At 40.3% G+C, this 23687-nt stretch overlaps 1 protein-coding gene across 1 annotated transcript in view; it reads left to right on the plus strand.

The window, feature by feature from the left end:
• Positions 1-23687, plus strand: part of Lhfpl6 (LHFPL tetraspan subfamily member 6) — a 228832-nt gene that overhangs the window by 189903 nt on the left and 15242 nt on the right. Inside the window, exon 3 of the mRNA XM_076872532.1 lies at positions 8130-8228. Within this exon, the coding sequence (XP_076728647.1) occupies positions 8130-8228 (99 nt within the window). The remainder of the gene's footprint in view (positions 1-8129; positions 8229-23687) is intronic.

Genomic DNA, 23687 nt, shown 5'->3' on the forward strand with positions numbered 1-23687 from the left:
AACTCTTTATGTGTTAGAGATCACACCAGCACCCAGGGAGCAGGCAATTTGCAGGATCCAAAAACCTACCCCTTGTCTTTAATCACAGGCAACAGTAAGAGTGTTCCCCATGGCCGAAGCAGAGTCATTCTTCCAAGAAATGGTAACTTGAAATCTGTGCTTATCTTCCTCTGCATTCCTCCTCTTCCATTTATATGCAGGGTTCAGTACCCATGAGGACCATAGAAGGCCCAGAGTTGGGATAGTATATAAATATAAATATATAATAACTGTTTATATTTATTAAACAATTATTTATACATATATAATTATATATAATAACTATTACATGTTTTATGAGGCTTTTGTAAATATCAAATAAATATTACTATTTCTTAATATTTAACAAATTTTATGAATGAGTGAGTTGGATTCAGATCAGTACAGTAGAGTTTCTGGTCTCCCAGGAGATGTAATACTTACATAAATAACTGCAGTGCAAAATGGTAATCCTCAAATAAATCATAGAGTGTGTCACCCTAGGAGCTCAGAGAGGAGTGAAACCTGTAGCTTGCTGCTTCTGTGGTGCCCAGGCAAGGCTATGTAGTGAAGTTTCATTTAATATGTTGACAGTGGATTCTGGGCAAGGAAGGAAAGAGCTTCCTTACTAGGGTAAGGAAGGAGAGAGCATCTCAGTCAGAGAGAAGGAATCCGAAAAAGTTTAAGACATATGCAAAGAGCCAGCAGCAGTAGGTGCAGTAAGTCAGGGATCCCCAATTAGAAGTGCCTTTGAGATTGGCCTGGGCTAGAGCAGCTTAACAGGATGGTTCTAGCCAGTTAGTTGCATGTGAGCTCAGCCCCGGGACCTCAGTTATTCAAGACACATGAGACATCAGGGTTTAAAGAAATGAAGAGTAAAATGTGATGCTTGCCAAAGCCAACATGTCCCTCCTTGACCTCAGGTTGTGGATGGTGAGTATGTGACCCTGGAATAGACTTCTGGCCAAGCATTGGGCCCATGGTAGGTGGAAAAGATCCTTGAACAGGGATCCAGGAGTCCTGGGTTTAATCTGGACTGTATTTTTGGCCAAGCCTTTGATAGTCTTTGTGCCTCAGTTTCCAGAAAATTCTTGGAAAAGAGATACAGTTTACTAGAGCCACACTGAGCCTCCAAGTAGAATATTTACATAGTTCTGCTTGCATTTTCAGGGTCTGAAGAGTTATAATAGTTACAATATAATGCTGTTGTTCCCTCTCCACAACGGATTTTATTTTGTTATTACATTTTGTCAAAAGGGCCCTTATCTGAGATGGAAATGGAGGGATATCACGTCCATAAATTAGCATATGGAGACTTGGAGATGGAAACGTGCCAACCCCTTCCAAAGGGAAGTCCAGATAACAGGCTACAAGATTGAGCAGCTTTCCTGAGAACAGTAAAGAAAACGATTTCCCTCGGTGCTTGCCACAGAAAGGAAGATAAAGGAACAAGAGGACGGATAAAAGTATCCAAAAAAACATAAAAGATGAATTGATGGGAAACACGGGAGTGACCACTGAGGGGCAGTGGGTGGAAAAAGTCACGCTATAAAAAAAAAAAAAAACATAATAAAGTGTGGAAAAAGAATGGAGCGATAGTCCTGGGGGGGAAAAAAGTGAGATCACAAAAACTTTCAAAAGTAGCCTGGAAAAAATCAGGCTTTATGAGTCGGCCCTGAGGACGCCATTCTTCCCACCTGTGGAGAGTAATTGGCCCTGGCTGACTAGAGATTCGTTTTGCCTTCTTGGCAGGAGCCGAATTGTCATGTTAATATTCCGCTGCCTGAGTGTTAAGTGCTGCCTTTGAATAGAAAGAGTTTTACGGAAGGGAAAATTCCCAGCCCCACGTTGGATCCTGGGCCACTGAGCTCTTCACACACTTCAGGCTTCACACTCAAGTTCTAAAAACATAATTAGGATCATGGCAGATATTTCTAGCATTTTGTGAAAACTATGAGAACCACTAGAAACTCTCCTGCAGGTGGTTTGTGGACAAAGAGAGTGCATCCGGGCTAAGGTCTGGGCCCAGGAGCTCATTTGGACTAAAGCGTAGACTTCTTTTTCTACCACAGTGTCATTACTCACTCAAGTGCCCACCTCTTTGCATGTATCTGTGCTGTCTCTTTTCTATTAACATTGGCTTCTCCTTAAATGTCATCCCGCTGACTGAGCTCTTGAACAGAGTGAGCCCCAAACCCCTGGGTACTCAGGATGAAATGGCCTCATCATCAATGCATTATTAAATATTTTGAATTATTGAGTCATCTGTTGGTTTTCTTTCTTTCTTTCTGGCAGCATCTCTCTGCAGTCCGAAGATCTCTTGCAAAATGGTCTGCTGCCTCCCCTCTGGGTAGCTGTTTTCAGTGGTGGTGCTGGGTGCCCACCAAAGATTGAGCTGATTTACAATTTGTGATTTGCTCACGACCCCTTCAAAGTTGCATTTTTTTAGGATTGGGGTGGGGGGAAGGTTGCTGCTTAATTGCGAGTGAGCCTGTAGCTGCAAATGATCTCACGCCTCCTGCAGCACCTTCCTCAGGCTCTTGTCTCTTTTCACAGCGCCTTTTCTCACTTCCACTTCCAAATGCACAGTTTTAAGAAGTGTGATAATGTGGCTTTTCTCATGATGTGTTTTATGGCAGTGTCAAAGGAACTTGGTTAAAATTAAGCTCATGCGGTAACCACAAGGTTTATAAATCTAATAAAGAAAATCCCTGTAAATACTATTAAATTTTGTGAGCTAGAGATTCTAATTGAGCTACTTATTGCCCAGGGGCAAATTAGACCACTAGATCTATTCAAACCTCATGGATCACCAAGATACCATTTGGGCAATAGCTTTAGATTTTAGACTGTTGTGCGAACCTCATGTCAGCCTATAATATCCAACTGGAATCTAATTCAGGAATTTTCAAACTCTGCTTCCTTCAAAACTTGATCCCACAACTCAGATTAAGGTTTAGCACTGCTAAAACTGGACAGTGGCAAATTTCTTTCATTAAAAAGATGTTCTCATTTTCACATTTAATTGTCTCTACAGATAGTACTTTCAGCACCGACCATAAAGTGCTAGTTAATGTCAATCCACACCCTAAGGGCAGTTAGTTAACAATTGAAATGTCCTCTTTAGAAATTTGCACTCCTGGAGAGGTTAATTAGCATGTTAAATTCCCTAACCAGAGAGGATACCACAGGATATTAAAGGCAGAGCCTTTGAATATCACTGTCTGTTCTTGCCCAAGAGACTTAATAATTAGCATAAATTGTATTCGAGATAATTTTTAATCGAGGCTATGAATAATGTTCAAGGAATATGATCATATGTAAAGATCTATATTGGCCCCTCTGCCCTTACAGGAGTGGAGTAAATATACCAGTCAGGTTTGAGCAGTAAAATAAAGCACTAGATAACTCAAATAGGAGGAGATGCAGCCCATGAATTTGAAGATCTAGGACAGTGAAAGTCAGAGAAGCTGCTTTGAAGAATTCAGGAAACCAGGCTGTGTTGGGATCACAGGAAGTGGATTCTCTGCTCTGCAGCGGGTGATGGGGAGGAAGGAGTCTGGAAGCCAGTCCCAAAATATCCCATCTGTGTCTGCAGAAAGACTGCCCCAGGCTGCAGCCACCAGTGGGGACAACAGTTCATCCTTCCCTTTTAGCTTCTCAGTCCCACACATCAGCTTCTCCTTGACACAATGTGACAAAACTCCTGCCAGCAGGAGAGTTCCCCAAACAGTTTCATAGCCTCTAGTCCTACCTTGAAAGGAAGTAGCTAAGACTAGGGAGACTTTGATTGATTGATTGATTGATTAGAACCCAGGGCCACTTAAGCACTGAGCTATATCCCTATTTAGAGACAGGGTCTCGCTGAGTTTCTTAGGGCCTTGCTAAATTGCTGAGGCTGGCTTTGAACTCGTGATTCTCCTGCCTCAGCCTCCTGAGCCTTTGGGATTACAGGCATGCGCCAATGTGCCTGGCTAAGATCTTGACTCTTAACAAGCAATATCAGGCCCAGGACAAGAATCTGACAAGCCCAGCATCCTTTCCAAGAATGACTGAGGTTCACAACAGCCCTCCCCAATGCAACCTCCTGTGGTTACCAAAATGGTGTGTATTTGTGTTGCCCACTAGCACCCTATGTATGGCTATTGAACACTTGAAATGTGGCTAGACTGAGGGATGGAATTTTGAGTTTTATATTATTTAAATAAACTTAAACTTAACTATCTACATGTAGCTCAAGGCTGCTGCTTTGGGCAAGCAGGTGAGAACCCATATTTTTCCTCCATCTGACCCCTCTTCTCTTCCATTTCATGGAAGACACTGTTCCCTGATTGGAACTGAATTTCCCTGATTCTGCTCTCTGGTATTTGTTGGGTTTATGGTGTGTCAAGAATTTCACGTGAGGTACTTGTTAGGGTGACTATGTGATTGGGGGAGGCAGGATTTCCCTGAGTTTATGAAATTGGTTTCCCAACTGCTTGTGATGCTCACTGCCTATTAAACATCAGTTGCGTATTTGGTGGCATTCAGTCTGAGACACACTCTCGGGATTGAACTTGGGCACTCTACCACTGAGCCACATCCCCAGCCTTATTTTGTATTTTATGTAGAGACAGGGTCTCACTGAGTTGCTTAGCGCCTCGCCATTGCTGAGGCTGGCTTTGAACTTGCAATCCTCCTTTCTCAGCCCCCAGAGCCAGCCTGAGATGCACTCTCACCATGCAAACAATGTACATAGTGGAGGTGCTGCTGATATTTACTTACAGACCCAAATAATTGTGACAGCTAATTAGCTGTTTGCAACATACACTTATCTCACAGAAATGTTTCCCAAATCTTTAGTCTTTGGTATTTTTCCTGTTAGCAAGCAGTAGCAGAGAACAGAACAAAGACTACATAAATATTAATATAAAAATTCAGATGACGAGTTGCCTTCTATGAAACAACATTTTAAAAAATGGTTCATGGTATTTAAAACAACACAGGGGCTGGGGTTGTGGCTCAGAGGAAGAGCGCTTGCCTAGTATGCGTGAGGCACTGGGTTCGATCCTCAGTACCACCTAAAAATAAATAAATAAATGTTTTTCAAGGTAAAATAAAATAAAGGTATTATGTCCACCTACAAGTAAAAAATAAATGTTTTTTTTAAATCATACACATAACACAAATTTGCTGTGTATAAAATTACTCCTAATTTATACAGTTGAATCTACATTTGATAGCATCACAAAGATAGTCCAGTGTTTTAACAAAAGATCCTCAATTGCCATGTCTTCTGCCACTTTCTGAACCTCTGGCCCACTTGCTATATATATAGGAGTTTATAAGCTCCTTTCTATTCGGTGTCCAAAAATGGCCAGCATAAAACTGGACCAATGTAGGTGTTTGTGATTTCATGACACCTATTTTTCAGGCATACCAAAAAAAGAAAAGAAAGAAAGGAAAAAGAAACCTTAGCAAATCAAACTATCATTTGTTTCACTATTAATGGCTTAAATGTTACTATTTTTCATTTTTTCTTACAGTTAAATATTTACTTTCAACTGATTCCAAATACCTTTCTACTTTTGTCCTTAAAGAAGCAGAACAGAGGAATCCTTCTGTAGGCCTTTCAGGTTTGTGAGAAGTGGGGTGTGAGAGGGACATAGATATATGTAATCAAAGGTGTGAAGAAGATAATCTGATGATGTATCAGTGCATGATTTAGAATTTGACTAAGGAAAAAGTAACATGTTTTTTGACATCTAAACTCATTTAAGTGTAAATGTTTGTAATGTTTTATAAAATAAAATGATAACTCAGCACTTTTTTTAAAACTTAAATGATATAGTTGTGGGGTGCCAACGTCTTATTTCTGTTTCATTTCATTGTCCTATGTTTTATTTCTACCTTTCTTCTTTCTACTACCCTCTGTTTTTTTTTGTTTGCTTTTAATTTTTTGTAATTATAAATAGACAGAATTCTTTTGTTTATTTTTATGCAGTGCTAAGGATAGAACCCAGTGCCTCATGCATGCTAGGCAAGTGCTCTACCACTGAGCACTGAGCTACCTTCTTATTTATTAGTTCTTTTTAGTTATACATGACAGCAGGATTCATTTTGACATAATTATACAAACATGGATTATATCTTTTTCTTGTTAGAACCCCATTCTTATGAATGTACATGATTGTGGAAATCATTGTGTTGTTTTCATATATGTACATGGGAAAATTATGTCAGATTTATTCCACTGTCTTTCCTTAGCCTACCCCCCTCCCTTCCCTCCATTCCCCATTGTTTAATCTACAGCACTTCTATTCTTCCCTTCCACATATCAGAGAAAACATTCAACCTTTGGTTTTGGAAACTGGCTTACTTTGCATAGCATGATAGTCTCCAGATCCATCCATTTGCTGGAAAATTTAAATAAACAATTTAAAATAGAAAAAAAAATACAAGATCTCAAAAAATGGGTGTTTTCTGTTAATTTCAGAACCAAGTATCTTGAAAATGGTACCACATTGTTTATTGAACATGCATAAAATTCAATTTATACAAAGTTTGGCATCCTCATTAATTACCTCTTTACCTGTTGATGGATAAAACTAATTAGGAATTGTCTTCAGAATACTGTAAATTCTATTTCGTGGGGGGAAAAAACCACTGAAGAAAACAGCCTAGTCAGCAAAACCTCATATAATACTGCTTTCTGGATTGTTCTTCACCTTCAACACAACTCACCCTTATACAGTTGTACCTAGGACATGATTTGTGATTGGCAGTTACAGTGATTCTGGGCACTCCCTCTGATGGAAGCAGCTCTGTATGTGATGGTCATTTTCCTGTGGACCAAGGGGCAGGCTGAGGGGAAGGATGCCAGGGTAGGAAAATGAGCACCAGTAGTTGGGGGATGTCTCTCCTTAGGTCTCAGCATGGTGCCTGGGGAGGAGCTGGAAAGCAGCCTGACCTTAGATCCTGTGAGGAAACAGGTTATTTATACTTAGTCACCCTCTGGGAGGTGAAAGCAGGACAAAAGAGGGACAAGAAAGGACAGAAAGGACTCAGTACATAAATATTGAAGCTTTCCTCTTCTAGATGCATTTAGGGCTCTGCCATTCCTCCTCCACATTACCATATTAATGCATTTCCCAATGGGTACCTCCTGTTTAGCACCTGATAACCCTCTTTCTCACCCATCCAGCTAAGTATGCCTTGGTCCTACTGCCTCAGCAGCTTGTGGTACTAACAGGTGATGAGAATGCTCATTGATTGACAGGACAAGATCTTACTTTCAGATGAGCCCACAGATTCAAATAGTGAGTGTTAAAATCTCATTCAGGTTCTTGTAAAATCATATTAGGTTTTGATGCAAAATTAAAGACTCACTAATCGAAAGCTGTCAGCGCAGTGTGCGGTCATGATAACTTAATTTACATTAGAATCAAGCCATCGCTTTCTTCAGTTTAATCCTCAAACCTTTTGGCTTTTGCTGTAAGGAGGACACAGATTACAGTGTGTCTGTCTCGTGAAGTATTTCTGAGAGGTGTAGATGCTCAGTCATTCTCAGTGGAGCATAAAACAGGCAGTACAGTTCAGAGGTTCAATCAACATGCTGAAGTGGTTCATGAAAATCTTTGTTTCTTTTGCCCCTGGTAATATTTGACAAGGTTGAAACATTCTATTTTGATTTTCACATGGGAAACAAAAATAAATAAATAAATCAAAAGAATGATGGATAACCTACTAAGAAATTTTGCTTGCTCTTAAATTACTTGTTTACATGGATTAATGGTGGAATTGGTTGGTTTTTTTACAAGAGTGATTAAAAGGACTGTGGATTGTATTTCCTAAACAGGATTTGCAAGGCTTTTAATGCTTTTAAAAGGCCAAGTTGGAACCAAACTGAGCTGTCAAGCTTTTTTTTTTCTTTTTTCTTTTTTTTCTTTTAGGCAGACTTGATATTGTCCGTAGAATTAAACTGACCTCAGATTGTTTAAGGGAGTTTAGGATGGTGCTTTCCAAATGTAGGCTCGGGGTTTTGTCGTGTTGCAAATATTGATCCTTTGTTCCTCTTACCCAGGGAGGCAGAGGTGCACTGGTAAAAGCTCTCTTGTCTTATCTCTTTGCAGGCTTGTTGATTGGTGCTGGCTGTGCCCTGTACCCCTTGGGCTGGGACAGTGAGGAAGTCCGGCAGACTTGTGGCTACATTTCTGGCCAGTTTGACCTGGGTAAGTTCTCTTCATGAATGGCACTCCTTTTACAAAAAGAACCTCATGTGATATTTCCTAGAAGCAGAAGGTGGAAAAGTAATGGAGAAGGAAACTATATTGCAGCTGGTAGTCATGTGTGACCATATATGTACACTCTTTTATCCATTTGTTTAGTGATAATCTACTGTTTGTCCAGCACAATGATTTGTACTGTAAATGCAAGGATAAGAAATGGCCCTGCTTTCAAGAGTTTAATATTCATTGATCAATTCATTCAAAATCGCGTATTTACTCATGGGCCGAGAACAACTGTGGAATTCGCAGTCTAGCTGAGAAGACAAAGCAAACAGAACAATCAAGGAAATGACAATGAGGGCAGAGGAACCCGAAGCAATTTCAGTTCGAGGTAATAGACCACTTTATGAAAGAGGCGAGAATGGAGACAGGTCTTGGACAAGGTGAGTCTGTGGCTTCTCAGGAGTAGACAGAGCACTTAGCAGTTAAACAAAGGAACAGTACAGCAAAGGGACAAGAAGAGATGAGAAAAGCTCAATGGGAGACTACAGAGACCCTCCCCATCAGTAGGAATAGGTGCCACTATAAAGATATGGTGAGTAGGCACCTCATCGATTTGCTTTTCTGTATATTGAGAAAACTTTAGGTATTTTCCAACTCTCGCTATAGAGTCTTCTTACTGGGCGACCTATCAAAATTTTGCACTGTACTACATGCTGTGCATCATTTTAATTTGTAATAGTTGGGTAACGTTTCACTTCATTGATAAACCTACACTTACTTAATTGTTACTGATGTCCTAGGCCAGAGGGCATCTTGATTTCAGGGAGTTCCAGTAGATCAGATCTGGGCACTCACTCCAAAAATCAAATGGAAAAGGTGAAAGGCAGGGAAGGAATTTTTTCAGTGTATCCATACTGGGGGAACAAGGGGAGACCCAGTGTCCTCAGCCCTGTCTTCCAGGGGTACTGACAAGAGTTGCAGTTTTAAATATGGACGGAAACAAGAGTGTGGGGCAAGAAGTTTGCACAGGTAAGCCGCCTTGTTCAAAGTGTGGTCTGATTGGCCAACCATCAATTCAGGTCTGGTTCTGAGAAGTCCTGAAGACTGTGGTGAAGTCATTATACCTTGTGGGACGAGATGGTTGCTTCTGCTCCGGGGGATAGCTACAGTTTGTATTGGCAGGTAATTGCCTCTATTTGTGGGGGACGGTTCCATCATGGGGTGATCCACTTATAAGGTTCTCTGTTCCTGGAATCTTGAAGATGTCTTGCTTTTATCTTAGTGAAGTGGCACAAGAGAAGTTAGGTGAAACCAGAACTAATCATCCTTGTATCGCTAGTCTTTAGGCAGACACTCCTTAAATGGTTAATATATCTGTTGCATAGCTGAGCAGGAATCTGACCCAAAGATGAAGGTAGAAAGGAGACAGATACAAAATGAAGACAGAGCTGGGTGTGGTGATGCATGCCTGTGATCCCAGAGGTTGGGGAGGCTGATGCAGGAGGATTGTAAGTTCAAAGCCAGCCTCAGCAAAAGCAAGGCACTAGCCAACTCAGTGAGACCCTGTCTCTAAATAAAATACAAAAAAAGGGGCTGGGGATTTGGCGCATTCAATTCTTGATACATTAAAAAAAAAGAAGAAGAAGAAGAAGAAGAAGGCTGAGATGCCAAGTTTTTGGTATGTTTGTTTTTGTTTTTGCCTTTTTAGTTACCCATTAGACATCTTTAAGCCCAAGAGTCAGTGCTTCTTAGTAAAAGCAGCCTCTAATTCTCTATTATGTAAACGACTTCCTTTTTCCTTTGTGGTTGAACAGTTAGTCTATTCCAGTTTCTATTGTTTTAAGACATATGATACTGAATCATTTCATGACTGTAAGTGTTGTCTCTATTGAATTATTTCCTTCAGAGTATTTTTCTAGAATTAATATTAATAGATTAGAGAACCCACAAAATACTTATTGCTGTATGGAAAAGTAAGTATGTTTTCCTCATTCATCCCCATGTTCATGTCTAAGGCTCCTGAAACAAAAGGCAGATTAACAAGAGAAAAAAGTACAAATTTATTTAAAATAAGTTTTGCATGACAAGAGAACCTTTTATTTTATTGGCAGTGCTGGGAATCGAACCCTGGGCTTTGTGTATACAAAGCAAGCACTCTACCAACTGAGCTATATCCCCAGCCCAATAAGAGATGCTTCATAAGGAAATAAAGACATGATGAAAAAGGGTAAACTTGTGTACATTTTATGCAGGTTAATGAGGAAGTGAGTAGTCATGGAGAAATGTAATTAGACAATGGAAACACAATGGAATGGTGATAGATTCGGGGAGACCTAGTAAGGCCAGTTTGTTCCGATTCTTCTGTGTCCCTGTCTTCAGAGCTAAAGGCTGAGTTTTAGTACGCTGCTGTGACTAAAAGATCTGACCAGAGCAATTATAGAAGAGGAAAGTTTATTTGGGGCTCATGGTTTCAGAGGTCTTAGGATCCTGTTTTCTGCTTCAAGGGGCAATTCACACAATCCCTCCTAGTTTTATAAGACCTATAGGGGAGAAGGCAAGCTAAGGTCAGAGTGACCTTCCTGCTTGTGTTATTTTCTCAAATATATTTGGGAGCAGCACACGTAATGTGTCCCAAAGCCAACCGTTGCATAATGATAGCAAGTGTATTTTCCATATGGAAGGACCAAATTCCTGACAGTTTATGTTACAGATGGTTAATAACTTCGTCACCTCCTTTTCACATGAAATATCTCACTCTAAGAAGAAAACTTCTGTTGGTCAAATGGCAGTATTAGTATATGCCAAATTATTGATTTCTATGGTAGAACACACCCATGAAAATCATTTTTTAAGATAATGAAGAAAATAGAACTGATACAATATCAGAAGTCTATGAATTTCAAAACAAACCAATTTGTATTAGACTCAATGGATGACAACCACCCTGCTTTCCTCAGAATTTTTTCTGAGTCTAAATACTAACCTTCTTTTTCTTTTCTTTCTTTCTTTCTTTTTTTTTTTTTTTTTTTTTTTCGGTACCAGGGATTGAACTCAGGGGCACTCAATCACTGAGCCACATTTCCAGCTCTTTTTTTTTTTTGTATTTTATTTAGAGACAGGGTCTCACTGAGTTGCTTATCCCCTTGCTTTTGCTGAGGCTGGCTTTGAACTTGCTATCCTCCTGCTTCAGCCCCAGAAGCTGCTGAAATTACAGGTGTGAGCCACTTCTCCTGGCTTTTAAATACTCACCTAATTTGCATGGATAAAAAGAATCATAGCTTCCCCTTTGCCTGTTCTCCTCTCCTGGAGGACAGGTTTTTCTGTCTGGATTAGTTTTGTGATTGGCATAATGTAGAAAAGAGAAAAAAAAAATGCTGGCACAAAATTGTCCACCAGCTTTTTTGTTTTGTTTTTTGGAAAGCAAACTGTGCCCAGGGAGAAATTTTAATATGATGTTTGGCATTTTTCTTTCTCCCGTGTTTGAAGCATTCCTGGCTGTTCCACACAGGCCCAGACTTGATTAGAATCCTGTTCTCGCTGACCTGTTGTTATTGTGCATTGCTATATTAATTAGCAGATCATAATGAAACTCCCTTCCTGTTACTGCTGCTGTTTTCCTACGGCACCCCAATATTTTGTATCCTCTCAGACTTGTGGGTTAAAAATTTGAATGTCACATTAAAACCTAAAAAGAAACTTGTGATTTTTTTTTATTCACTGGTGATTATAATTTCTTATTAAATTCAATAAAACCAATTTGAGGAATGATAGTCCTATTTTAATTTCTGCCCTTTTGCTTTTAAATGTCTCTTTGACTAGATGAGAAGGTGCAAAGTTATCATCTACAGATAAAAAGAATTCTAGGTACCCTGAAAAATATTTTGTGCTTATTGACCTCTGTTGCTTTGGGTTTTTATTTTGGGAACTCTGTTATCTTTTCTTTCAAAAGAGACCCAAAGAGAAACTGTACATCACTAGGCCCATCCCACCTAATTTCCTATGCTTCCTTCCTTTAAAAACTTGTTATTACTCCCCTGAACTCCGACGATGGATAAACTCTGTGGATTAGTGAAGACAGAAATTACAGCGCTAGCCGGGTACAGTGGTGCATGCCTGTAATCCCAGTGGTTCAGGAGGCTGATGCAGGAAGATCTCTAGTTGAAAGCCAGCCTCAGGAATTTAGAGAGGACTTAAGTAACTCAGTGAGACCCCGTCCCTAAATAAAATATAAAAAGGGTTGGCGATGTGGCTCAGTGGTTTTTGTGCTTGGTTCAACCCCCTATGCCACAAAAAAGAAAAAAGAAATTGAGAGTGCATTTAGGACCAGGGCTGGTGGACAACATGAGTCAAGGGTGAGCATCCTCCCTAAGGAGGGCTCTGGGGCCACCTTTCAGTGGCATGCACACTGCTGGCCCCAGCCATACCCTGCCTCTTCTGAGTATGCAAGCTCATCTCTACCTCATTTCAAAGAGGACACTTTGTGGGCACATGTTCCTCTCAAAGCTTGGGAAACAGTAATGTTAGTAAAGCTCATGCAGTCCTTTATGTGGACCCTGGGTCCCTTTCTTGTCATGTATGGGGTTTTTGTTTGTATGTCGATGAAGCTGGGAGTTGAACTCAGGGCCTTGCTCACGCTAAGAAGTGCTCTACAACTGAGCTATGCCCCTGGCCCTGGCATCCTGTTTTTGAATTACTGTTACTCTCTTGGCCGGAGCATCCTGAAAGAAGTAATTGCTTTGGTTTCTCCATGGTGGATTATTTAAAGAGTGAATTCATTTCAATTATTCATTCAGCCAACAAATATGTGTGTTGTGTTTACAGTGTCAAAGACCACTATTTATGACCCTCGGGGTGTTTAAAACTAGCAAGGAGGCAGATATTAACACAGATAATATTCATTTAAAGTATGTCGGACAGGCAGAGTGTCAGGAGCTACAGTGGGCATTGTGGTTGGCTTGCTGAACTTATCCCACCCTAGTTGATTAGTGAGAGTCAGAGATTGGCAGGCATTTATGCAGAGAGCCAGACTGTAAGCTTTGCAAGCATGTGGTCTCTGTGGCAGCTGCGCAATTGTGCAGCCATAACGTCAATAGGTATGTGGGACATAGGTGGCTATGGCCTAATAAAACTTTATTTACAAAAGCAGGCAATGGGGTCATAGTTTGGTAATGTCTGATTTTGTGCAAATAATACCTCTGACAAGTCACAAATGGTTTCATTTCAAATTACATCATTTACTGATCCTTGAGGCCTCCAGAGTAGCCTTTCAGGATTGAGGGCAGTTGGAAACTCTGCACCAAGCAGCCCTGTTCAGTTACCCCAGTGAGCGGTGCAAATGCTGTAATTTCCAGGTTGGGTTGTGGTGGGAAACAAGGTGCACTGTAAATCTATCTTGGTCACAGTGCCCCTTGCACTGGCGTGGGATGGGAAGGCTTCAACCCACTGAGGCCAGTGAGACTGGAGGAGGTATTAGCAGAGGTTTCTGAAGAAGGGCACCAGAAGATGTGCTCTCCCTTCCCTGGCTGCAACCTCTAACCAGGTGGAAGCATAGGAGTAAACAGGGGAGTAGGGACAGAGGTGGATTCACAGGCTGTGGATCAGTCATCCATGAAACTCACTTACCTGCACCTGCACCTGAAAGCAGCCTGTTAACAATTTGGTATTTATTTGCTGGATCACAATTCAAGGCCATCAGACCTTGCTTGGAGCTTCCTAAAGAAGTGTTTACTGAGCACTCAAGTCTACATAAGGTTTAGGCTGGTAAAGAGTGGGTGTGGGTGGGCTATAAGGAGGGCAGGGGGAAGAGTCAGGAGGGAGCCTACTTTATGTTCTACTTTCCCTGTTTCAACTTGCTTTAATCCCAAATATCAGCCCGTGAGACAAGATACAAAGTAATATTTTACTTAGCTTGTGGGTGGGTGGGTAGAAGGAAACTCCAGGGGAAGAACATTTAAACTGAATCCCAAACTGAAAGTAGTAGTTAGGCAAGAAGAAATTTCATAAGAAACTTACATTTGTGGTTGTAATGCAATGTGGTAGGAATCTACAATTAAAAAAAAAAAATCTTAGAAAGCAAAACGAGAAAGGGTATTTTTGTTTTGTTTTTGCAGGCCTTAATGTTTTTATAAGTCTACTGATGATTTATCAAGCATTTGTGTATTGAGTGTCATCTTGAAGTGATTTTGCAAAAGTGTCCACTTTTACAGGTCAAAATTGTTACCGTGCCATGTTTGAATTAGCTTATTTATCAAGAAGAAAGGAGCATTTGTGGAGCATTTTTAATACAGGAAAACAGGAGTGTCAATAGGCTTCACAAGGAATGTCAAAATTCTCCAACTGGAAGTATCACTTGCCTTGATAGTAGCTCTCAATCTATAGTGTTAGAATCAGAAGCTGTCCTGTCAAGAATGTAGATTTTTAGTATTCATGCATCAGAAACTATGACTCTCATTTTTGTTTTAAACACAGATCATTTTTAGGTTTAAGTTACAAAAGCCTGACTCAACATCTGGATAAAACAAAGGAGACAGTTAAAATCTTTTATTACAGCAAGGACAGAGCAGGGATGAGCTGCAGACTTGACTGATCCAGGGACTCAAAGAGATGCCCAGGGCCCATGTTTGGGAAGCACCATCTGTAGATTGGCTACTACCATCTGCCATCTGTAGGCTGGCTTTATCCTGAAGTTAGTTCTTCTGTGGTCATAAATACATTTGGCACTTGTGACTCTGTCCAAAAGAGAGGGCAAGCTTCTCCCCTAGCTCCTCTACTCAGTCAAGTTGGCCAAATTTGTTGCATGTTTGCTCATGAACAGAAGCTGCTGCTAGGGGGATGTCATATGGTAGGTGGCTTCTTGGAAGTGCTTAGTTTTCTGGAACTGGATTTTACTGAGAAGTTGTTGGATTTGTAAGTTGTAGATGAAGCTAAGAAGCATCAGTCTATCTTTTTTATTGTCATTGCTCCTTCCATTAATGTGGTTGTAGACAAAGGGTCAGTAATGATTTATGCTTTGAAGCATAAACAATGGTGATTTTACTTATTACTTTTTGGGAGTTCAAAACAGTACTACTGATAAGAATAATCCATAGCATAGCCATCTGGCACATAACAAAAGTCAGGACGATGTTTGCTATTGGACAGGACCATTTTTAATGAATATTTGCTGATCAATCTTTGTTCTGCATTCTATATTTCATATCAGAAAATTTGAATTTATACATGAAGCATAAGGTCTTTATAATCAGGTTGTCCAATTGATTTAATTCATGCCTCAGAGATATTTTCATCCACCAAAGAATTTTCTAATTATATCCCCTTATGATCAAAAGTAGTGTTTCAATTAATTTGTCTTGCTAATTTGCCAAGTAAATTTGAGTAATTATTGCTTTCATTTTGCTATTTAATTTGATTAAGAAGCCATCATGTTTCCTGTTCCTGAAATTATGCTGTTGGTGTCTTACGAACAGTACCATAAACTCTAAACTCGGAGCGCAGCAATGTTGGAGAAAATGACAGTCTGTTTGTTTCTGTTTTCAGTCTAGGAGAGAAATCCTTTCTAGTCTTGTCTGATTAGTGGCCAGCCCACCAGTCTTTGGACACATCTCCTTTAGCTCTTTGACACCTGACTCATGTTTTCCTTCCTCAAATTTAATCATACTTAATTTGCAAGAAGAACAGGTGGGAAAAGATAGAAACAAAAATAGTATACTTTTCAAGCTTGGGGTCTGCGGGTCCTTCTCCAGCTAGTTTTCTTGTCATTCACATAGAAGACTCTATTACTGGAGATGACACAGGAGATGACACTAGAAGAACCTAATGTCGGTCTCTATGACATCTAATGGAACAAGCGTCATTTTGGCCAGAAGTTAGAAGTCTCCTGGGGCTCATGTGGACCTCTATGGATGCTTTGTGCTCAGCCAGACCAGGCAGCTGAAGATCTACCCAGGGACTTCAAGTTTGTGCCAGAGCAGGACTTGCCTGTTGCAACCAGCAGCTAAAGGGTCCTCATTCAGTTCAACAAGAGACCCCTCCCACATGATGCATTCATTAGTTGTTGCTTGAAGTAAATATATTATTCTAGTAGGAGATGGCTAGTTGAGAAACTGTTTAATAGTAATGCATTGAACATACATTGAGATTTGCATTGAGATTTAACCAGATTTTAGGTCCTTAAAGCAACAATGGTGTCTTGCCTTCTACGTGGCTATGAATGGAGCTATTCTAAACTTTCCATTTAGGTTCGAGTTACTGGAAGTCATTGGAAGGTTCAGTATGAGCCTGGATTCCCTCACCTATAGCTTGATTGCAGGAGGATGATAGAGAAAAGCCAGGAAGCTTCTAAGAGTTAAACCAAGCCAAAATTAGCTCCAGATAATACTGGGAAACTTCCACAGGCCAAAGAAACCAAGCTGGTGGGTGATGACATGACTGAGTGCAGTATTCAGGTACCTCCAGGGAAAAAAGCCAATCAGGATTCTGGTCATGTCACTCAATCTTCTTAGTGCCTTCTTTTCTTGTGATAAGGGGTTTTCTACATTCATTCCAGAGCACAGAAAGAATAACACATTCATCTCTGGGACATTTATTCAAACTGCCCCTTCCAGTAGATTCCATGATAACAAAATTATAATGTGAACGTTTCCACTTTAAGTTATGACTTAGTAAATGACTCTGGTCCTGCTTTAGGAAAAAAAGTGCCCCATTCTGTACAACCATAAATCTCATTCTGTCTGCATCCCTAAATGCATCTTTGCAAGTTCCAGTCATCTGGAATTCTGGGACAGGATTCTTGCAATTAAAGCACTTAGCTTGGTGTTTGAAATTCAATAGATGCATGGACTTATTCGACAAATATTTATTAAGCACATTCTAAGTACCAAGTTGTGCCACACAAAGATAAAATTATGAATAAGACGGGTGGCACACACCTGTAATCTCAGCGGCTCTGGAAGCTGAGGCAGGAGGATCCTGAGATCAAAACCAGCCTCAGCAAAAGCAAGGCACTAAGCAGCTCAGTGAGACCCTGTCTCTAAATAAAATACAAAATAGGGCTGGGGATGTGGCTCAGTGGTTGAGCACCCCTGAGTTCAAACCCTGATACCCCTCCAAAAAAAATTATGAATAAGATAGACATGATCCTTACCTGCGTGCTGTATATCTGCCATCTACTGAATAGTGAAAAGAAACCTGGAAAGGAGGACCAGGGGAAAGGAAGGAAGCAAGAAATGAAGAAAAGAAGGAAAAAAAAAACCCACCTGACTGTAAATTTTTAACAACTAAAAAAGCAATTGCCATCACGTTTCTGCATATATTTGGCCTCGAATACCTGGCAAAAATGGTAGCATCATTCTGTAATGGTTTGGTCTCCTCCCAGATAAAATCAAGGTCAGGCAAGGTCAGGGTCATAGTTTAAAGAATCAAATACTCTGATAGGTGAAAACAGAAAATTGCTTGAAATTCTTTTCTTCCTCAGTTCTCTTTTTGATTAGGTTATTTCAGTGCAGAATCATTCCCCCTCTTACATTAATACCTTTAAAAAACCTTATTCAGTAGCTTACAGCAGTCTATGGCAATGGAATTCAATAACTGAAGAAAGAGGGAAATTCTCTTGGGAAACCTGTGGAAAATAGGATGTCTTGAGGCACCGCCAGAGAATATGCTGGTCTCTCCTTTCAAGATTCTTCTTAATTTTTTTCAATATTTTTATTTGAAAAATAAAGCTCTACCCAAGTGCTGTGCCTTCTTAGATGGAGTGTAAAGTCCTGAAGGAGATTTAGGAAACTGAACAGTTTCATTCTGATGATTCTTTTGTATTAGGTGCGCTCAGCTCTTTACTACCATGACTCATTTGAATGTTAAATGGGAGCCAGAAAAACACTTCATTTCAAATTTAAATGTTTGGAGAAGATATTTTTTAATGTTTGGGATCATCTCTCAGGAGTGAACTTTATTCAACAGACTGTGTCAATGAGGTAGGTAAGGAAGAAAGGACAATTGAGACAAATTGTCGATATGAGCACCATCTTGCTTAAACCCATAGATTTTATTAAAATGTTCTGGTAGTTAGGGTTTGGGGATAATGTTTCAGGACACCATCTGACTACTTCTGATAATATAATACCGTCCCCGTGGAAAGTCCCCTGCATGCTCTTTGCCTTCATGGGGCTTATAATTGAAAAGATTCACAGATGTGTCTTGGAATAGTCTCTTCTCTAATCACGTGCGTTTAGACCAGTAACACTATTCTGATGTTGCTGGGAGATTTGTCTTTACGAGACATTTGAAGAGAGTTCTTTCAAATCTTTCTATAAGAGTCCTTACTCCCAAGAAAAATATTTCTGCCCCAGAACTGAAAATTCATATTGGTGGGCTTCCTCGGGTATTAGTGATCTGCCCCTGTGTTTTTTGCCTTCGTTCCATAACAAAAGATGGAAAGTAGCCACTGGTCTTAACAGGTGTCCCGCAGTTAAGCAGAGGTCATTTGTAAGCATTATTCATTGGGATCACCAGAAGTGATAAAAGGACTCATCTGACTTCTAGTCTGATTTTTAACCTAGTAATATATTGACAAACATAAGGAATAAAAAGAAATTATAAAAAATTCACTAAATGAGCAATGGTCTATAGTGAGACTTCATTTATCAGATCTTTTCAGAAAATACCAAATGAAAGGATTATTCCAAATAAATGTATTTTCCCCCCGAAAGCGTTAGTTAATGGGAAACAAACAAATTAATCAGCTATGACCTGGATTTGAATCTCAGTGTCAGTTCCTTACAACAACTTGATTCTGGGCAAACTTTCTGAGCTCTCAGGATCTCAGTTCCCTCTCTAAAAGGGGATAACAATACCTGCTTCTCACATGACTATTGAAAAGACAGAGTATGACAGTCTGAATTGTTTTGCACATGGAAAAAATACAACAAGTGTTAGTCCTGCATTCTGCCTAAAATCCCAACACAGTCTTTATTTTAATCATGTTGTTATGGTTTAGATATGAGTTGTCCCTTTTTTCATATGGGTGAGGCAATGCAGGAATGCACAGAGAGGAAATGATTAGATTCTGAAAGCTTTAAATTAATGTCTGGAAGGCTCTGCTAATATGGTGTCACTGTGTGGTAACTATAGGCAGGTAGGATGTGGGAACTGGGAGCATGCCCTTGGGGTTCATATTTTGTCACTGGTGAGCAGAGCTCTCTGTGTTTCCTAGTTGACACGTCCTGAGATGCTTTTCTCTGCCATATTCTTCTGCCATGATGCTCTCCCTCATCTTGGGCCCAGAGCTATGGAATCAGCCTCTGAAACAATGAGCCAAAACAAACTTTTCCTCCTTTAACTTGTTCTTTTCAGGTCTTTTGGTCACAGCATTACAAAAACTGACTACAGCAACATTGAAATAGTTTAAGGATGAAGTATGTTATGTCACCATCATTTCAACCAGAATATATAAAAAGTAAACAAGCAAAAATTATACTGTTATATGGAGTCCTTCCTAAGAGTTATGGACACACATTAACTGCTGTGCACCTTTACTGAATAACCAAGACTGAAAGAACTTTCTAGTTCTTTCTGGTTTTGTTTTGAAGCAGTTTTATGTCACGCTGTCACCTATTATATACTGCCATTATTAGTTATGTCTTTTGTTTCTTGCTCCCTCACTTCTAATTTGTGTCCTGTCTAATTATCATAAGTCATTTTGCAGCCACACATTAAAGAAGCACTGTTCAGTTTTCTGTTTCTGTGAACTTCATATCATTGAAGCACTGACGTTTGTATGCTCTGGCCAGTGCTTTTTAACTTCTTGATTTGGGGTCATACTTTGGACAGCTGAATATGCCATTTGCATAAGCATGCTTCTTAGGGTTAGCAACAGGATGCTTTGATGACACCAGTAAATGAGTTCCATGTTATGGCAACCTTGATCCATGGATTTATTTTAACTTGAGGTTTCCAGACCATTTCAAGGGGCCCATAGTTCATCATCAGGCTTCAGAGAATTTGTAAACCTACTGAAGCTGTATGTAATTTTCATGTGCTAGGTACATGTGGTTTTCTTTTCTTGATTCTAATTGGTTCTTGATATCTGAAGACAGAACCTCTGGCGGACAACATTGGGAAGTCTGACACTGGAAAGCTCAGGGATCTGAATGTTAGATATAACCTCCGGAAAAACCTCAAATCGCCCCAAGAGGCTGGAAAGCCATGGAACCCCTTTGACTGGATTTCATTATATATGAAAGTATTTGTCGGAGGAATGGTGTAGGGGAAAATGTCACCACGTACAATAAGCATTGTGGAAATAAGTACTCCTATACAACGTTCTATGTAGAAATCACATCTGTGCAATTGACTGCTCAATCTTCTTAGTGAGTTAAATATGCTTTCATTTATGATCTTAACCAGTTTTGTTTGTGCCACATTGGAGACAGTTCTCCATGGAGGTCACATTTCAGCATATCTTGTGATCTGAGGCACTTTTTCTGGATTATCTTTTCAAAGATATTTGTGTTGTAAACAGTCTTTTTTTTTTGAAAGACAAAATTGGGGCCAGGTTTGTTTTATTGTTCAGTATAATATATATTATCTCTTTCTGAGGTAAAAATTGGACAGATTTTCTTGCAGCCCATTAGGAAAGATTCTTCAACTATGACACAAACCCACTGTTTGCTTTTTCTACTTGGGCAGGCAAAGTTAATGGACACAAACAGGAAGCTCATGTTGCCCATGGTGCTTTGTGAGTAACACAGTCCTCTTGTCTCTGATCCAGAAATCTCCTACCTTTTGCCAGCATCCATGAAATTTTGGCAGTCTCACTCTAGCTCACAAACAGAGTAGAACCTCAGACCTTTCACAGTTCTCAACAGCACTGTTAGTATGACTATGATTCATTTTAAAATACTTCAGCATAATGATGTACGCATGCTCTTGAGGCAAAAACCTCAGCTCAAGTATACACTCCAGGGCAGATACTCAATGCTGCTAGTACAAATACTGCTGTCATTCATATCTCGACCGACACCAGAAGCTTTACTAATTGGTGTAACAGTTGTCAGAAATGGATTTTTATTCATCTAATTAGTGCTTTATTAATTAACATGGTGACTGTTTAAAAATGGACTTTAATTGGTAAAATCAAAATATTCAAGGCTATAGATTGGCTAAAATAGCTTGAGCTATATCGTATCCTTGCATGAAAGGATTTAAGGATCCATCCAGGCACAGAGACATTCTTCTTGGCTTGAGTAATAGTCAAAAATAATGAACAACCAATATGTCCTAGACTCTGAGGAATCAGAACTAAAAGAAATGTTGGCCACTGTGCGAAAGAAGGTTCCCATGGGGCACCTCCTGGGACAGCCATTAACTCTTTGTAATCTGGGACCCGAGGCTAGGATTTTCTACTGTCCTCAAGGGAAAAAGACAGTGTAGGATATTTGAGGAACTTGGATCCATGGCTGTTTACCTACCAGTACAGAGGTATGTATTTTCATATTTTGACCACAATACAGCTGTAATGATGCATTCAAGTTGTGTGCTCTGAGAAATGGCATCTATGACAAATCACCCCAAAGGGTTCTGGGTTTTTTGTTTTTTTTAAAGAGAGAGTGAGAGAGGAGAGAGAGAGAGAAAAAAAGTTTTTTAATATTTATTTTTTAGTTATCGGCGGACACAACATCTTTGTTTGTACATGGTGCTGAGAATCAAACCCGGGCCGCACGCATTCCAGGCAAGCGCGCTACCACTTGAGCCACATCCCCAGACCGGGTTCTGGTTTTTATTTTCCGTGTGAAGCATACCTGGTTGGTTGTTGTCAATGGGAACAGAAACCTGCCCTGGAAGCTTGCCCCATTTGTCTGTAGTAGTTCTTTCATACAAGTTGGTAACCCAAATACCTAGAAAGATAGAAAGTTAGGATGATGAGCTATTTTGTGCCTGTTCTTTGATGGCTGTTTATTAAATAAGTGTCTATATGTGTAGCCGGATTTGGTCTGAGACTTGAAACTATCCCTCACAATCTCTTACATTTTTTTTTTTTTTTTAGTGGGTATTGGAATTTACTAAAAAGGGTTGCAAGGTTGGGCTTGACCAAACTGGATTTAGTTCCATTTCCAAGAGCTGCCCTACAAGCCTGCAGGGATCATCAAGGAAAACCTCTTAGACTGAGAGTAGCTGACCAACATCAAAGCAGCGCTTGCTGCAGCACAATCCCATTTAACTGGACACCCAGAGGGGATCTGCAGAGGCCACTTGGCAGCTAAGGGAAGTGTGATGGGTACCGACAGGGAGGGAGGATGAAATGTCATCCGGTTGGAATGTAGCACCTCTTCCCACAGGTTTGTTGGAAAATTGGCTGCAGCCCTGGGACACACTGAGGAACAGTAGTTTAGAGACACACCAGGCCTTTTCACACTCTCTTTTTGGGTCATCCGTGAATCAAAGACCTGAGTTTCAGGTAGTCCCAGCCTTTATAAATCGCAGCTACAGACAGAAAGTGAAGAAGGATCTTTATCTCCCTACCCTGAGGGAAACCCTGCTGGTTATCTTAGCAACCCCCACACGGAGATAGGATTCTGTGTCAGTTCACAGTGGGAACACAAAGGCCACCACTGTACCTTCTGTACACAGAGCCAATGTCATCTTAACAGTGGATGATCTCCAGTGAAACTTTCAGGCTTCAGTGCTAAGGGTCAAGGATTAATAGCAACTGCGCTTGCAGACACTCAGCCGGCAGGACAAGACAAAGGGTAAACTGCTTTTTTATGTGTACATGGTGCAAATGTGTGTATGAAGAACTGTATCCAGTGGGTCACAGAACAGAGGCCCGTTTCATTGCTAGGAGCAAAAGAATTTAGAAGCCGCTCCACTCTCTCATCCTGCTTTTTTTTTTTTTTTTTTTTTTTTAACACTTTTACTGAAATTTAATGCTGTTTCTGGAGGAGCCAAGGTACTTTTGTTTCTTGGGCATTCCTTTGCCTTGAGAGGATGCCAAGAGGCAGAGATGCCATCCTCTTCATGGCTCTGTGGTTCTTGTTGGGATCTCAGGAGGGGGTGATGCAGGGCCTTGATTCAATGTAAAGTCCAGCAGGGAGGATCCTGAGTCGATCTGGTACTTAGAGGAAAAAGAATGAGGTTCGCTGTGGTATGAAAGAGTAATCCCCCAGGAACCTAGAGAGGAAGGGAAGAAATGTCTGTTTCTGTGTGGTCCTCATGCCTGGCAACATGGCAGGAATGTCCATTTCTTAGAGCTCTGACTTCCCCATCTCTGTGTCTTTCTTTCTAGGTGGCCCCTGCTCCTTTTGTTTGGTCTAGATCTCTTTTACACTGGTGGTTTTCATACACTGACATGAAGTACACACAGTCAGCCCTCACATCCATGGGGGATTGGTTCCAGGATCCTTCATGGAGGCCAGAGTCAGAAGATGCTCAGGTTTTTTTTCTGTAAAATAGCCTAGGACTTGC

Source organism: Callospermophilus lateralis, chromosome 12 (genome assembly GCF_048772815.1).
Source record: "Callospermophilus lateralis isolate mCalLat2 chromosome 12, mCalLat2.hap1, whole genome shotgun sequence".
NCBI classification, from domain to species: domain Eukaryota; kingdom Metazoa; phylum Chordata; class Mammalia; order Rodentia; family Sciuridae; genus Callospermophilus; species Callospermophilus lateralis.